The 15882-nt window shown below is 46.4% G+C and overlaps 2 protein-coding genes across 6 annotated transcripts in view; both read right to left on the bottom strand.

The window, feature by feature from the left end:
• Positions 1-1348, bottom strand: part of LOC109516667 (wiskott-Aldrich syndrome protein family member 3) — a 15619-nt gene extending 14271 nt beyond the window's left edge. For all 4 annotated transcript variants that reach the window (XM_019871401.1, XM_019871400.1, XM_019871399.1 and 1 more), the window contains exon 1: positions 903-1348. The gene's annotated coding sequence lies outside the window, so the exon portion shown is untranslated. The remainder of the gene's footprint in view (positions 1-902) is intronic.
• Positions 1349-3791: 2443 nt separating this feature from the next.
• htr2cl1 (5-hydroxytryptamine (serotonin) receptor 2C, G protein-coupled-like 1) overlaps positions 3792-15882 on the bottom strand; it is a 48991-nt gene continuing 36900 nt past the window's right edge. For both annotated transcript variants that reach the window (XM_019871397.1, XM_019871396.1), the window contains 6 exons: positions 13594-13740; positions 9517-10212; positions 9182-9382; positions 8298-8582; positions 6715-6908; positions 3792-5039 (listed from right to left, as the gene is read on the bottom strand). In XM_019871397.1, the coding sequence (XP_019726956.1) occupies positions 4461-5039; positions 6715-6908; positions 8298-8582; positions 9182-9382; positions 9517-9934 (1677 nt within the window). In that variant the 5' untranslated portion in view covers positions 9935-10212; positions 13594-13740 and the 3' untranslated portion in view covers positions 3792-4460. The remainder of the gene's footprint in view (positions 5040-6714; positions 6909-8297; positions 8583-9181; positions 9383-9516; positions 10213-13593; positions 13741-15882) is intronic.

The raw sequence follows: 15882 nt of genomic DNA on the forward strand, positions 1-15882 counted from the left end.
CCCCCCAGCCAGCACCGCCCCCGACCCCTCACAATTGAATGTGTTGATCTCAGCGAGCCTGCAGCAAGTCATCCGGCAGAAAAGTGTCAGTGAGCTCGGGGGGCCCAACGAGGTCAAATGGGGGTAGAGGGGTGGGTGGGCAAGGTGGGTTTACTGGTGCGAATGCACGAGTGAGGGACGGCCGGGCAGGCACAAGTGCCGTCTGACTTTGAGTGATTGTGACAAGCCTAACGAGAGCGAGCTTGTTTGCTCTCATCTCGGCTTTTCCACCTCAAGTTGGCACCAGTGAGCGCCTGTGCCAAATTCCAGCTCCTTCTGCCACAATTTGGTGACGTCAGCGCCAGAGAAATCGCTACAGAATGCAAATGTGCACGAGAAAAATGCAAAACAATTCCAATGTTTCTCACGAACGACGCTTGACGATCCTCGAGTGCAACACGATTGACACACAGCAGCATATCTTGTGGTTGCCGAGGCAACCAGAACGTCCGAGAGGTGGGGGAGAGAGAGAATGAGAGAGAGCTCGCGGGAGGGAGGAGGGGCGGCAGGGGGTATTGGTGCCTTGCTAGAAGGCACCTGGGGTAGGCAGTCGTACATGTGACATGCACACACATGGGAAACATATGCGTGCATGGTGTGTGCGCGCGCACACCCATGCCTTGTTTGGCGCGAGCTTTGTGCTCATTTCGTTGAGGCACGCACGTCCTTGCATGTCAATTCCTAAGACGAACACGACGAGACGACGGTCACGCGCACGGAAGGCGTGGGGTCGGTGTGGAGGCGATGGAATGGGTGGGGTGAGGTCGATTGTCGGGGCCTTTGCGGTTGAAGCGCGTCTCCGTGTAGGTACGTGCGGGGCCTCGGCGTCTGCGCGTGTGCGCGCTCCCGTTTCAGAGACTTACCTGGCCGCCTGGCTTTTCGCTGATGCCTCCTTCTCAAGCCTTCCGACGATTCTGCTCGTCTCCTCCACTCAGTTGGCGGCGTCCATGTTTTGGGGGATCAGCGGATGGACGTGCGGACTGATGGGAGGATCGACTGCCGCTAGACTGCTCGGTTGTGGTTTCCACGGTAGCGACGTCGACATGACAAGCATCAAGCTGCCCTGCGGTGAACCAGACACAACTTCCGGTACACATTTCACAATAAAATAGGATGTAGAAATCATCTACCTAAGCTGGTGAATACAGTGAGCACGTTTGTTTCATTATTTGTATGTCGTTCAAGTGCCAAACGAACAAAATTAGGTATATCAGTACTTTTTTGCACGTAGTGCGTCTTATTTCATCATTGTACTCATACCAAAATGCAACATCTTAACATGTTATTTTTGTGTGTGTGTCGATTAGATTTAAATAAAGCGCTATATAAATCAGGATGTATTGTATGGATGTATTATTTGAGATCCTCTTTAGGGTTGTTTCTCAATACGAGTATATGTGTGACGACTGCAGTCGCCGTTCTTCTTTCCGTCAATCACCGCCTACGCGTGAAACTCTGTGACGTCGGCGCTTCAAATTGACGCAACGTGATTGACGTGTGTGTCAAATGATTCTCCGAGGGTTAATTTTGACTGCCACAAGCTTGAAATTTGAAATTATACGTTTAATTTAAATCCGTAGACACGTCACGTGCTACCAAGAAGCATATGTCCTGTCGCCACATGGTGTCGTTGTTGGGTTACAAGTAAATCTTCGCTTCGCTCTCCGCGGTGCTGATCCTGGCAGAATGAATTCAAGGTGTTGCAAGACATCACAGTTTTTATTTTTAATTAGAATATGCATTAAAAATTGTCAGGATTAAAAAAAAAAAACATTTCAGATAGTCATTTGAACGTCGCAAGATATCACACTATTTGTATTATTTAGAAATCACATTCATTCGAATACCTTTTGGATTTGTTGCCAAAGTTGTCATTGTTTTTAAATTGTTCTTGTGTACATTGCCTTCAATATTTATCTTTCGTTGTTGAAATTTGCTTTTCTATTCTTTGTGTCAGTGTGTGGAGGGGTGGGGGCAGCGGTTTGGGTTGCGAAATCATCCCGGTTCTCAGAGTTGCCGTTGTTTTTACTGTGCATATGCCAAATGAACATGTGGAATCTTGAAATAACATCTGAAATGTAGACTGTTTCTTGAAAAAAATATTTTGAAGAGCTTCGCAAAAGTTGACATACAGCATGTTGAATCGTTTTCTCTTCTTTTTTTAACAGTGACTAAACACACCCCTTTCCGTATTTCTGTGAGTTGGACAAAAGTCAAAAGACACGTGGCTATGCATTGGAATTTTTTTTTTTAATCAAATTGCAGCACCCCGCTTGAAACAAACAGAACAAGTTATTTGCCCGGTGACTGATTACCGTCAAAAGAAAAAAAAAATGCTGGCGATTTCCTGGTTGTTTACAGGCAGAGTTGAGGATAGATATATTTGGGGACGCATAAAAGTGTAGCCATGCTCATATGCAAATGAGTCAACATTTCAAAACGAGATTGTGATGTTATTCAATCCTTTTGGCGGGTTATACTGAGGTCAAACATCGCACGCAGCACCTTGAGAGACAGCCATACAGCCTCATCTTGCGCAAAATTGTTGTTGCCTAGCAACAAAAAGTCTGCCGCAAGTTTCCATTCAAGGACACACGCATGAATACTCTTCTTACTAACTGGAAATATATCTTCTCTCTTTCTCTGATGACAGACACGCGAAGATCTCAAATCTCCTTTCCTATCATGATAAATCTTCGGATCACTCTTTGATGGCATAGATTCAGATCTCTTCCCTCAAACGGTTAAGACCAGTCGATCTTTTTGCGATGACAAGAGATTAGGATGGTTTCTCAGAATAGACCATTTTGGATCAAATCAAATGTTGATCACAACTTCCAAGAGGCTTTGACATACTCGCCCAACTCTGCCAGTAAACCTCTCCCTGTACGTCGAGACAACGGTCGAGGAGCTTATCGTGAGCTCCGTCGTCCGTGCGTCTTCGACCGGACGGGATAAGATAGGACCGGCCAGGCCACAGGCCATCGTGGTCCAAACATACACACTTGATATGCTCACACCTCATAACCTCATGTAGAAAAAGCACATTGTCGGAAAATGAACGAGGCCGACCGAGAAGAAAATTTCTATGTTCATCCTTGATTGCATTCAAAAAGCCTGTGCTAATATTATATAACCTTTGACCTCTGGGCTTCCAATTTCAACTTTGCAAACGCGACTGGATCACATCTGAGGAAGACCTACTTTGTATGTATGTGTCATCTCTCTCACAACTCAGTTAAAATTTGGGATATTTGGCTTTCAGGTGAAATTTCAGGACGAGCCTGAAATGTATTCAAACCTATGCAGGCGAACTTAATGTGACCTCCTCTTAGCTTCTGAATGCAGAAGTCCAACTGTTAAATATTTCAGTACTTTTTTCACAAGTTGCTGTTATCTAACGAGGAGCTTAACGACAAAATTCACAACAAGCGTTTGATCCTTATTTCGACCAATAAATGTCCTGGTTCAATTCGAGCTGGTGTTTAAAGAGTCGTCCTCATCACACTGTTCACATTTTGACAACATGAAACCAAGACGACACCTAACAATGAATCACCACTACCTTGTGCCATTGTCATGCTTCAAACAGAACGTTCTCAAACAGAAGTGGCCACTGAGCTTCGAGTGTCACAGAGTGTCATCAGCAAGTTGCAAAAGAGATCGAGAGACTGGAAGAGTCACAGAAAGTTACGACAATGCCAAACAATGATTGAGGTCCCATCATCAGGGAACGGCTCCTGGAGACCGGTGTACCTCAAATGGAATGGCTTTCACTTTCAGCTGAGTGGCCATGTAGAGCCTCGAAACTCTGCACCCGACGTCAATGACCTGAGGGCTGCCCTTCAAGAAGAGTGGGACGCCTTGCCATGATATGATATCAATGTAGCGTGACCTTTTTACACTTTCCATCAATTACACCTGAAAGCCAAATACCCCTAACTAACATTTTGTGAGTGGTGTATATATTATTTTTAGATATCATTCTACTTCAACACCCCTGATTCAAATGACCAATTCATCAGCACGCACTGTAGAGGCTTGAAACGATCATGAACAATTGAATCAGTTGTGTTGGAGTAGGACGAGATCTAAAACAGGCATGATTTGGCTCTCGAGGAAACCGGACTTCCCTACCCCTGGTGTGTGTGTGTGTATAACAGACACGCGCGTGTGCATGCATGTGTGAGAGAAGGTTCTAAACAACCTAATCATTTCGAACTTTAGTTTTCTTTTCTTTCTCTTAAAACACACGCACCACACAAACACACACTTTCGAGGGCCCACATGGCCACTGGATGGCGCTGTCAGACCAGCGGTTGTCTTTTTACATTCGATTTCGGGGTTCTGCTGGCTCCCAAGACCGGGATGAGAACCTCCTACACGTTTCAAGCCGAGCCACAAGTCTGTGTCCAAAAATGTCACACGCTGCTGGTGTGAAACGCGGAGGCAGGGCAGTAGCTGATGAGCGACAGCTCCTGTTCCTCAGTATCGGCCTCGGTTTCTGAAAAGGCCCTGCTAACGTCGTGGCATATTGTGAAGCAGGGCGCCTCGCCTCTCCCCGTTCGTGTCCCTTCGTCAGTGACGCCCTCCGGGTCTGGCGTTGGCTGACCGCCGTTTCGACAGTTACTGTCACGGCTTCGTTGGGCGGAAGTCTTCCTGTGGCCGTCCGACAGGAGCGGCGTGACGGCGTGCGAGGATGGCGGCGGGGCCAGCAGCGGGTTCTTCAAGACCTGTCCGGCCCCAACCACGTTGGGATTGGCGCCCACTTTGTAGCGACAGCGGATATAGCTGGAGAAGGCTCTCCTGTAGGTCTTGTTGAAGAGCGTGTAGACTAGCGGGTTGACCCCGGACGAGATGTAGCCCACCCACACGAAGACGTTGAGGAGCTCGTGAAGCAGAGACTCTCCACAGGAGGCGCCGCACAGCACCAAAGTGACGTTGGTGATGAAAAAGGGACACCACATGACAAGGAAGAGGAAGAAGACAATTCCCAACACCTGGAGGCGGACAGCAAAAAGGGAAGATGAAGAGGAGGTAGAGGGACAAGAAGACGCGTGGATGGAGAGAACGCCATGCAGTGCGCGTAGTAGCCACTAGGGGACAGTAATTCATTCAAACGACGAAGTTCCGATGACGCTGGAGAAAGGACCACCGTGAAAGAAGATACAAGGACTCTTTTGAAGAATTTCGCTTCAAATGTTGCCTTGGTTTCCTTGAAAAAAAAGTAACTTAGCTTGACTGATTACTTTTTACCCCTTCTTACAAAATGAGACAAGTTACTTTTTTGGAGGCCGACAACGCTGCCTGCACTGAAAGAAATAGTGTGTTGAATTGACTCTTTTATTTCGTCAAGCTCAAGCGGTTGCACAAACTAAAATCAGACCATACATCTATTTTAAAAAATTAATCTGAATCCAGATGATTTTATTTTGTGCAACCACTTCACGAAATAAAATTGAGTAAATTCAACACTTGGTTTTTTTTTAGTGCAACATAAAAATGGTAACTGGCTTTGCCAATGCTTTATTGGAAGTTACTTTATTTAGTAAATAAATGCATGAGACAGTGTGGGTCTCCTGCCTTTACTGAACAGCAATCGGCTAACTTATTAAAAATAAAATAAAATGACGACAGTTTCTCAAGATAACACTTTTATGTATACATATAAATGATCTGTCTACAATGAAAAAAATGGTGTGTTGAATGTATTCAATTTCATTTCGCCAAGTGGGTGCACAAAATGAAATCTGGTTCCAGTTACATTTTTTGAATAAACGTATAGTCTATAGTAAATTACATGGTGTCAAGTAAATTAGACAAATCATTTTTTTCAGTGTGTATTTAACCGAACAGTTCCTGTAATTCTGTAAGTGCATGGTTGTTTTTTTCATTTTATTTATTTATTTATATGTATATTTTTTTAAATCTCGCGAGGCAAAAAAGACCACACAGTCAATACTTGCCTCAGGGAAACCTCATGAAAAATTCCACGCACGTTGTGCGGCTTGCTTTAATACCAGCGTTGATGTCTCTTGCCTGCGCTCAACTCCTCCGTTACCAATGACCGGTCAAATCGCATTTTATCATCTGTCGATTATATTGCATATTCATCATTTAGCCCTACTTTCTAGGGTCGAGTCGAAACAGGGTGCTCAAATCCTGTCCTCGAGAGCCCCTGTACAACCTCTTTTTTATGTCTGCCTCCTCCAAGACACCTGATTGGTCCTGATCATTTGAATCAGGTGTGTTGGAGGTAGGAGACACCTACAACAGGCTGGTTCGGGGTTCTCATGGCCCAGACTTGGGCATCCCTATATAAATAAAGATGAATTGTATTGTACTGTATCCCTGAAGTAGAAGGTCCTCTGGGCTCAGGGTGTACATCTCCTATCATTATTTTTTACTCTCGCACAAGAAAAGGACCCGAGTTGATGGAGCTCTGACCTTCAACAACACCCCTGGAATCAAATTCAGTCAAAGGACATAATTGCAGCATACATATGATAGAACGTGGAGGAAGAACAGGTGTAAAAAACCCCAAATAAAAACGCATACAGTGAGGAGTCTACACCATCAACATTTTGGCTCACACATAATCTGCACCCTCCTCAAACTGAACCATTTGGCATCCTTTTAAGATAAAATCTTACGAGAACCTAGAATCAATCCCACCTTGGAGGCCCGCCTCTCGTTCTTGATGGCCTGCATCATTCCCCGTCGCCCGTGGCAACCGGCGGCGTCGCTCCGTCCGGGCCCGGCGGCCGGCGAGCTGAGCTGCGACGTGGCCTCTGAGCCGGGAAGGATGCTGACGCTCTCCGACGCGGAGACGCTGAGGAGGATGCCGGCGTCGGACGGCGGCTTGAGCTCTGTTTCGGGGGGAGGCGGCCAACTTAGATGTCTTCTTCAACATTTCATCGACAACCAATCAACAGTCGCAAAATTTATTATTAGCAAAAGTACAAGCGTTCTCAGATGTCACCGCTAATATAAAAAAAAAAAAAAGTCAATGTTCAGGTGATGCTAGTCAAGTTGACCAAGTAATTGATGATGTCAGATTTTTTTTTAGGTGCCACTTCAAATGCAAGCTGTCTCAGTCACTCTCCCTGCCATCCTTGGGTGCACAGGCCCCTCCCTTGACCCCTTCATCCAGTCGCACTTGCTCATCACGTTCACATTCAGATACCTTCGTGGCTTGGCAGAGAGTCAGCCTTGTAAAACTCGACACCAATTCACATGACAACTGCAGGGTCACTACAGTATATCAGAACAATATAGCAGGATCGGGTGAGCCACAAGTTTCCATATTCAAGGTTTGTATACCTGTGATACATAAAAAAAAAAAAAAAGAAAAAAGAAAACATGCATGTGTCTGTGAGACCATGAAGGTCTCTGTGATTTGATGAGTGAGTTGGGGGTCGGGCCAGCCCAAGGAGGAAGTTGATTGCGAGCGTGTTTGTGGGATGAAAACTGACAGTTGAGAGAAAAGCGAGTTCGATGTCTTCTTTGGTGACATCCAATGTTGCTTTTCACAATAAAGAGCCGATTGATCGACCACAGCAGTACAGTATCCCTTGTGTCTTCGATGTGCCGGAAGAGCTTTTGGTGAATTTGCTGAAAGCTGACGTGAGGATTTAAGGTTGCTCGTCAGCTAGCGTTAGCATTTGTTGTGTTTGAGCTGTGATTTCCATATTTTGCAAGTGCCCGTGCTACTGATGTGATTCTTAGTCAAATATTTCCACACAGTTGAGTGACAACAGCTAGTTTGGTGCATCAAACACTCCGCCTGTTGATTTCAGTGAAACGTCCATGTTACCAAAACACATGGCAATTAATCGACCTCTCACCGTCATTGCGGCAAGTCGACTGGTCAGTTAACTTGTCGCCTTCACTTAATCTGGTTGATCAGACAAGCGAGCCGGCTGTCATCTACTGTCACTGGTTAAGGCTACGGTCGCTTGAGCTGGACTGTTCTGTTGCTCCGATTACTGACAAAGTACTCAGCTTGGCAGAAACCCGAACTAAACCTGCCGTGATGATGAAACAGAGACTCCATAAGTAAATACTTATGCTACTCCATCACCAGGCAGCCTTGCAACCTTCTCTGCACAACTATTTACAATGTCGTTCGCCTCCTCATGCACAAGTTCCACTGAATACGTTGAGATTTTTTTCTGGGGGGTGGAACTATCTGGGGACAAATCTGCCACCCTGAAGTGTCGCCTCGCCTATTGTGAAGTGGCTTGTTGGGAGCTCACCTGGCGGGTCTGGCAGGTTCGGGGGGGCATTCACATGGATCTCCGAGGCAGGGGGCTGCAAAGTCTGCTGGGGGGATGTCTTTGCATTGCACAGGAAGACTGTGGCCTGCCTCTGCAGCACTTGGATGGTGAGGCCGTACGTCACCACCATGATGACCAGCGGGATGAAGAAGGCCACGAAGGAGCCAATCAGAATGAAGCGCTCCTCGTTGAGCACGCAGCTGCCGTTGAGAAAGACCTTGTCCTCGTTGTGGAGGCCGATCACGGGGATGGGCATGGAGACACCTGCGGAAAACAAAACTGCTTTGTCAGCTTGCTGCCTTCGTCAAGCTCTTTATTTACAAGTTGAAACACTTGGAGAAGATTGTTTTGGTTCACCTCCTAACAACAAGTCAACCGTTTGTGAAAGATTTCTGGCACTGCTTGCTTGCCAATACACACACATACACACCACACACACGCACACACATAGGAGCCTCCCAAACAGAAGGAGACGCTTAAAATGTTCCTTTGTCGAGCCTTTCTTGTCTTCTTAATGAGACATTGAGGTGTTTTGGTTCACTTCGGCTACTTCAAAGCTAATTTTGTAGTCTGGAGTGCCCGGCGGGCATTAAAAGTGCATTTTCAAAAGACTCGCTGCATGCCTTCTCTCTTGTTAGTGTGGAATTTATGCCACACCTGAGAGGGCAAATTGAAGATATTTTTTTTCCTTTTAGATGTAATCATTAAGAATAAAACTCCGCTGCTGGACAGCAACCATATGAATTATGGATTGATTTAACTCGACTGAAAGAAAAACGTTTGCAGAAGTGAATGGCGTGAAGGCAATTAAATGGCGTTGAGTGAGAATGATTGAAGGAAAGGAATCATCAATATATCGATACCGATGGATATGGTCCAGACGGCGGCAATCTTCATCATGGCTTTGGTCCTGGAGTTGAAGCGGCTGTGCTCGATGGGGTTGCGGATGGCTACGTAGCGGTCCAGCGAAATGGCGCACAGGTGCATGATGGAAGCGGTGGAGAACAACACGTCCAGATAGATCCAGATGGGGCACAAGGTGCTGGGAAGGGGCCAGGCGTAATCTGCTTTGACAACACAACAAAAAAGCGACTGAAAGTGAGACGCGGCGAGCGTTTTTTTTCGGCAGAGTGACAGCCGAATGCAAGCGTTCTGATTGGCCTTACAGTTGGTAGGGTGAGACGTCAAGCAGACTCACCGTAGAGGATGTTGATGAGGGAGATGGGCATGACCAGGATGCCCACCAGCATGTCGGCCACCGCCAATGACCTCAGGAAGAAATTGGTGGCATTTTGGAGCTTCTTCTCCAGCGACACGGCAAGGATGACCAGGATATTGCCGCCGATAGTCAGCGCAATGATGACCAGGATGAGCAGCGCCGGCCAGTTCTTCTCCTTCATGGCCGAGCTGGTGACCCCCTCCCGTGTCAAGTTGTTCACACCGGCACTCATGGCCACCGCCATGCCGGCGCCGCCGCCCTCCGCCAGGCTCTGGTTGAGCTCCGGCGAGCCGTTTCTCGGCCAGGACGTCCAGCTCGCGACCTCCGGGGAGGCAGCGGCGGCGGCAGTGGTGGCGGTCCCGAACCCGCCGAGGGGAGCTGTCGCCAGGCTGCCCATAGCCGAGGAGAGTCTTAACCCGTCGGAGGTCGGAGAGGCATCAAGGGAGACTCACTTGACCAGTTTGGAGGGGATTTTAAAAACAAGGACAGGCGGGGAAATGCGATTTATCATTTCAGGTTCAAGTTCAACTCCCATGCCAAAAAGTTCCAGCTAGGAAACGACGGCTCCAAAGTCCTCCGTCTGGATCTTAAAAGTGGACGAGTGGCGTTCATGGCATCGTGTTTCCACGCTTCGAAGATACTTCCGCGGATATCCTTTTTCAGGCAGAGACGGATCTGGGGAAAGGATGAATAAAATGCCTTTAATGTCTATGATGCCGCTTGTATTCCCCCCCACCGGACCCCCAATTTCAATCAATCCTTTCTCACTGACGTTTTAACATCTCGTCCCGTTTCGTCATGTTTGGGGAGTACAAGGGAGCTCCTTTCGCGTGTTAAACTTGAAATGCTAACAATAACTGAGAAGTCAGGTCTTCTGCCTCCCACTGTTGTCTCAATTTCAGGTTACCGCGCAGATGCTTTCAGTGATTTATCCCGCTTCCCAGCCGACCTTTTATCTCCGACCGGACTGCGGAGGAGGAAAGTGAAACGACACCCCTCTCCATCTCGCCGCCAACACCTCCTGTGCCATCTGGGGCACCCAAAGGTGATTTCAGAGCCAGATGAGCTCTGGAAAGACTTTAATCCCAGAGGCATATTCTCAGTATGCCATGGAGCAAAATTACAGGGAGAACACCCCAGACAGATGGTTGCAGATAAAAAAGTATGGCGGACATGGTGGAAGGCGGACAGAACGGTATGTTGCACAAAAATAGTGAGAGTATCAAGTTGCTATCGTTGGCAAAATAGTCCACCCACTTGTTGGCCATTTAAGGACACGAGACTGCAGGTTCTACAGTTGTGGAGAGCCATGATTCATGTTTGTCAACATGAGCAAGTTCAACCGGCATCCCGGTTCAAGTGTAAACAAACCAAGATGAATTGTTTTTGCGCTTATTTTGCTGCTTCCAGTACAGGATTGTAACGGTTAAATGTGTTGCTTTTCCTTTTATCCGTTACATTTATTCATTCCTCTTAATGTTGTTCGGACCTCAAGGTTTATTTTGTATTTCAGCTTTATTTCTCCAGGTAAGGCGATTGAGAAAAGATTGTCATTTGTAATGCAGACCTGGCGACAGAGGAAGACAAAGCAAAATAAAAGCTAATTGTAAAACATAGATTGTAAACTGTTCAACGTGATGCATCACCGCACAAGGCGAATGAAAGTCTCAAAACCGGGACAGTATACAGTTTCGCCCATTAACTTTTGAAATGATGACATCGGGGTGAATGAGATGAGTTTTCTCCGTTGCGCGGTGTTTCAGTCTCCCGGGGCAGAAAATTGAGAAGAAAATACACCAGAAGTGGTTCGCACTTTGGGAACGACAAGGTTAATCAAACTGCCATAACAGAGAGCACGTTTGACGGCACGAATGGCGAGCAGTGATAAATGTTGACTGGAAAGACGATTTTGAATGCAAGGGCAGTTTGGATGGAGGAGCTCGCCGAGTGCATGTTATATTGTTGATCTCAAAATTTCAGTGACGTGTACCAAGAATAGAACCCCGCAGGTGCTTTTGAGAAATGGTACGGCTCTAAGAGGAGACCCGTCACCCTCACTGACTTTGAGCGCCCGGAGCAGTAACTGTCAAACCAAGAGACACAAAGAGCGCAATATTTTGTCATCCAACCGTGCCCACATCTAATAAGGCTGAAAGCAGAGGGTCCGACAGCATTTCGGGTCTCTCGATGTTCTCGCAGGTTCACAAGTACAGGAACTGCCCTACACTCCAAAACACACAGTTGGCTTGGTGTTATGTCCTCATACCCGTGCGTCCTGAAGCACAGTTTGGTTTATCGGAGGGGTCTCGAACGCAACTTATACGGGGTCTGCTGCTACAGATAAAGTCTGGGCCACATTAAGTATTCCACAACAGCACAACTAATCCAATCCTCTCAATCTCTATTAACAACAGTTTAAAACATGAACGACATTTCAGTTTCATATCATTCTCACCAACCTGCTGCTTTGCATACTCAGAATGTCCACGTGAGCCACGACGTCAGATTTCTTGATCACCGCAACTTACTCGGTGGATTGAAGATATGTTGAGGTGCATCTGTGCCCAACCAAAAAACCTTCTAGAAACGTTTTTGTCGCCAAAGTCTTTCTTCCTGACATATTTTGAAAATGACATGACTGGGATTGAGTGACAGGTCATCTTTTCCTTCCACTTGGGTGTCACTTAAAATTCAGTTTCACCGAAATTTGTCATGGTCCAGAAGGTACCCCATAAGTGATTAAAAACAGACACAAATGCCTCAGGCACCGACACCACCAAAAACACGTGGACCGCATTCACATCAAACTTGTATATCTCGTAGAGAGCCACAAAATATCGTCCTGCGGGGCTGCAAGTGACCCTCGGGCTGTGGGTTTGAGACCCTTTGTCGATCGTTTGGTCTCGCCCGAAGCGCACGCAAACTGTAGCTTCGAGGCGGCACCCATAGACAATATGAACGTCTGAAGCAATTGAGTCATGAAAAATCGGAACAAGATGAAAATACCGTCGTAACCCATATCTTGTGAATTCATGTATATTTGCGGTCTTTGAACTCAGGCCAACACCACCACATCTAACATCAAAATATTGCTTTGGTACCATCTTGTGGCATATTTGTTCCAAGGAACTATGTTGAAGTGACGGGAGGGGATTTGTTAAGGCAAGCCCTAGTCTTGTCTAATTGAGAAAAAAAGTGTTCCATCCCTTTCCGCAGAAATTCCACAGTAAGGATTGTAAGTGCCATCTCCTGACTGGATGTCACAATTGCAAAGATGGCAAAGTGCTATTCGGCATATGCAACAGTGCTTCCCGGTGCACCCAGCCGGTGATTCCGACGCATGTCGAAATTGGCTGGAGAGTAGTGAAGCTTGCGTTTGCGAATATGGTACTGCAGAGTGCGCGTGAGCGTTTCTGCATGAAGTGCGTGTCTGCCAGTTGGACCGTTTGAAGCCACCAACCTCGTAGTCCGCAGTGGGCAGAGGAGGGCGGGAAAAAAAAAAGTCAAGGAGAAGAAACGTGCCTCAGTGAGCCGCTTTACTCTTTGTATTAAAGTGTGACTGAGGGCTGCTTGGATACATCTGGAACATCTCACTCTCAAGAGTTGTGTCGAGTGTCTCAGCGAGCTCGCATAGATGACAAAATATCCAGTTGCTTTTTTTTTTTTTTTTGCTGCTCTGCTGAATAAAAGCGGGACCGTGACTGAGCTGTTGCTTCTGGTGGCGCTTGGTGTTTATGAACTGGAAATCTTTCCACATAATCACATTTTCCATAAAAGCCAATCAAACAACAGTAATAAAGAACAAAGGAGCAAAGCCCCATTGCTTGTTTTAATTGCTTTGCGTTTCTTTGAATCGTCGTGATTGCATTATTGCCTTCATGCTGACTTGATTACATTCCACTGTGGCTATGCATATTGCATCGCTTTTGCTCCGAAACTCAATGTTGTACGGCTCGGGCTAACCCATTAAAAACACGTCACGCTACAAACATGATTTATGACATGACCCTTGACAATTTGAGGGGAAAAAAAGAAGTTGATGGAATGGCTTCTCACCTTGAGGGGGGCGGGGGAGGGGTGGCCGCTATTAGTAAGCCTCCCCGTCGTCGTCCGGCTCTTCCTGTCACGCTCCCGCCTCGCCGCCGCCTTCGTCTTCTGTCAGTCCACACTTTCGGACCGGCGGTCTCACGGGTGTCCCTGTGCCTGCAGGGACACGAGGATAGGCCTTTGCTTATTTGGGTGGTTCTCAGGAGTGTGGTCCAGCCAGATGCTCAAATACTCACTCACTTAGATTCAATATATATTTTTTCCCCCTTTACAATCAATCACCAGATTTCACTGCTTTCAATATTATAAAATACTCCAGAGATAAATTGAACTTTTTTTTTAAATTACTGAGATTTGTGCAGTTCTTGGTTTGTGGATGTATTTGGAGTCATGAAAAATAGCCGTTGCGACGATTACTTCTTTGTGAGATGCCGACCCTTCCCCTAACCCATGTAATCAAGGGCCCTTTGTTGCCAATAAACCGGCAGAATATTCACACAATATGGTTTATTCGAGTTCCACATTGTCCATAATTTATGTCAGCAGAAAAAAAATTGTGTTTCGGTTGTTACACGTCGAGTCCATGAGGTACCGCAGACTATTTACTACGGTAATGTACGATGTACTTGCACCGCAACAACTTTAGTAAATTGAACCGGAAGTTCAATAGGTTTACTGTAAAATACGATGCTTGAAAAAAAAAAGAAAAAAATAAGACGACATATCGTGCGTGCTGTCCAGTTTTATTGGTAACATAAATAACATAGAATAGATCCATTTTCCCCCTCGCTAATTGCATGCACTATTTTTTCAATGTATTCTAGCGTGGGAGTCAGCAGGATTTGAAAGGTGCACAGTTCAGCCGCCGCCATTTTGTAATTTTGTGGCGCGAACAGCTAATGAGTTGCGTCCATGTGAAAGAACTGTAACAATGTGTCACCTGATGGCCATTGTTCACTAATCAAAGGTCGTTTTCGACGCACACTTCGTCATTTGTACCAGTTTTCCAACTGAATGTCTTTGTATGAAGGTAGTGAAGCTAAAAATTATTTTAATTTAAAAAATCAGCCCTTCTGCCTCCGATTCCAGATGGCTGGGTTTGAAATCTGGGCTCCTGCCTCCCTCCCAGTGACCAAGTGGGTTCCCTCTGCGTATTCTGCCTTCCGTCCACATTCCAAAATCAGGCATGTTAGCTTCATGCGAGATTGCAAGCAAAAACGCTCACAGATGTAAATGTGAGCGTTATTGCTTGCGATTGGCTGGCAAACAGTCCAGGTAGAACCTGCGAAGTCAACTGGGAAAGGCTTCAGCTCAAGCGCTACCGGAATAAGCGCTATAGAAAACGGAGAAATGGATTATATTACAGCTGTTCTGACATTGCGACCCCCCAACCCTTTCAACCCCAAGTGCTACGAAAGTGTTCCATCACTGTCTCCGAGAGTTTGAAGCGTTGCTAACCTTTTACAGTAAACTGGGCATGTCCATGCCTTGAGCGTAGTAGCAGGTTGTGCAGCAGCACGCCAGGCAGCATTGAGCTCAGTACGCGGCGTAACGTACGATGTCTTCGCCCGCCATAAACGGGTTCACTATAAATGCTAACAAGCACCTCTGAGCGCGGTGATGTAGGAACATGTCGGGTCAAAGGGCCCCTTTTCATCAGCACTAAGCCAGGCGGCCACCTAATGGACCGCGCAGATGGAATGACATTACACTCCCGCGGCCGGGTGGGAGGATTGTGTGAGCTTCTTTACAACATATTCCATCTGGAACTCTGTGACAAGAGGTTAGCCTCTGTATCGAGACTTGACATCAAAGTGAACTTTGATTAGAAGCAAGCCGATATATGCAGGACGCACTCAGAAGCTTACTAAGCCAGAGGGACGATGTGACACAAGATATGCAGAACCCGAGAACCGCGCCGTGCGAGACATGATGTAAGATGACACACCAAAGATGACATGAAGGACGAATGCGGTGCGATGGAAAAGATGAAACGAGACAAGTGGACTCGTCTTGGTTGTTAAAGACGTTTTACATTTTATCCAAAAGCGCCTGCGCATTCACGTTGATGCAACATGACCGCATGCTAAGGTTCAGGTTCAGTGAAGATGGACTGACGTTGGCGAAGCCCAAAAGGAAATCTAAAAGGATATCAAGTTACACGCATAAACGAAAACAGGAAAAAAAAAAGGCTTTTTTAATGCAATTATTGAACAGCCATTATGCAGCGAGGAGGTGGAAAATCAAACAAGATGTTGAGGAAAATATTACAAAACCATTTTAGGAAGATGCGCAACC

The sequence above is a fragment of the Hippocampus comes genome, unplaced genomic scaffold (genome assembly GCF_001891065.2).
Source record: "Hippocampus comes isolate QL1 unplaced genomic scaffold, H_comes_QL1_v1.1 scaffold83, whole genome shotgun sequence".
Taxonomy (NCBI): domain Eukaryota; kingdom Metazoa; phylum Chordata; class Actinopteri; order Syngnathiformes; family Syngnathidae; genus Hippocampus; species Hippocampus comes.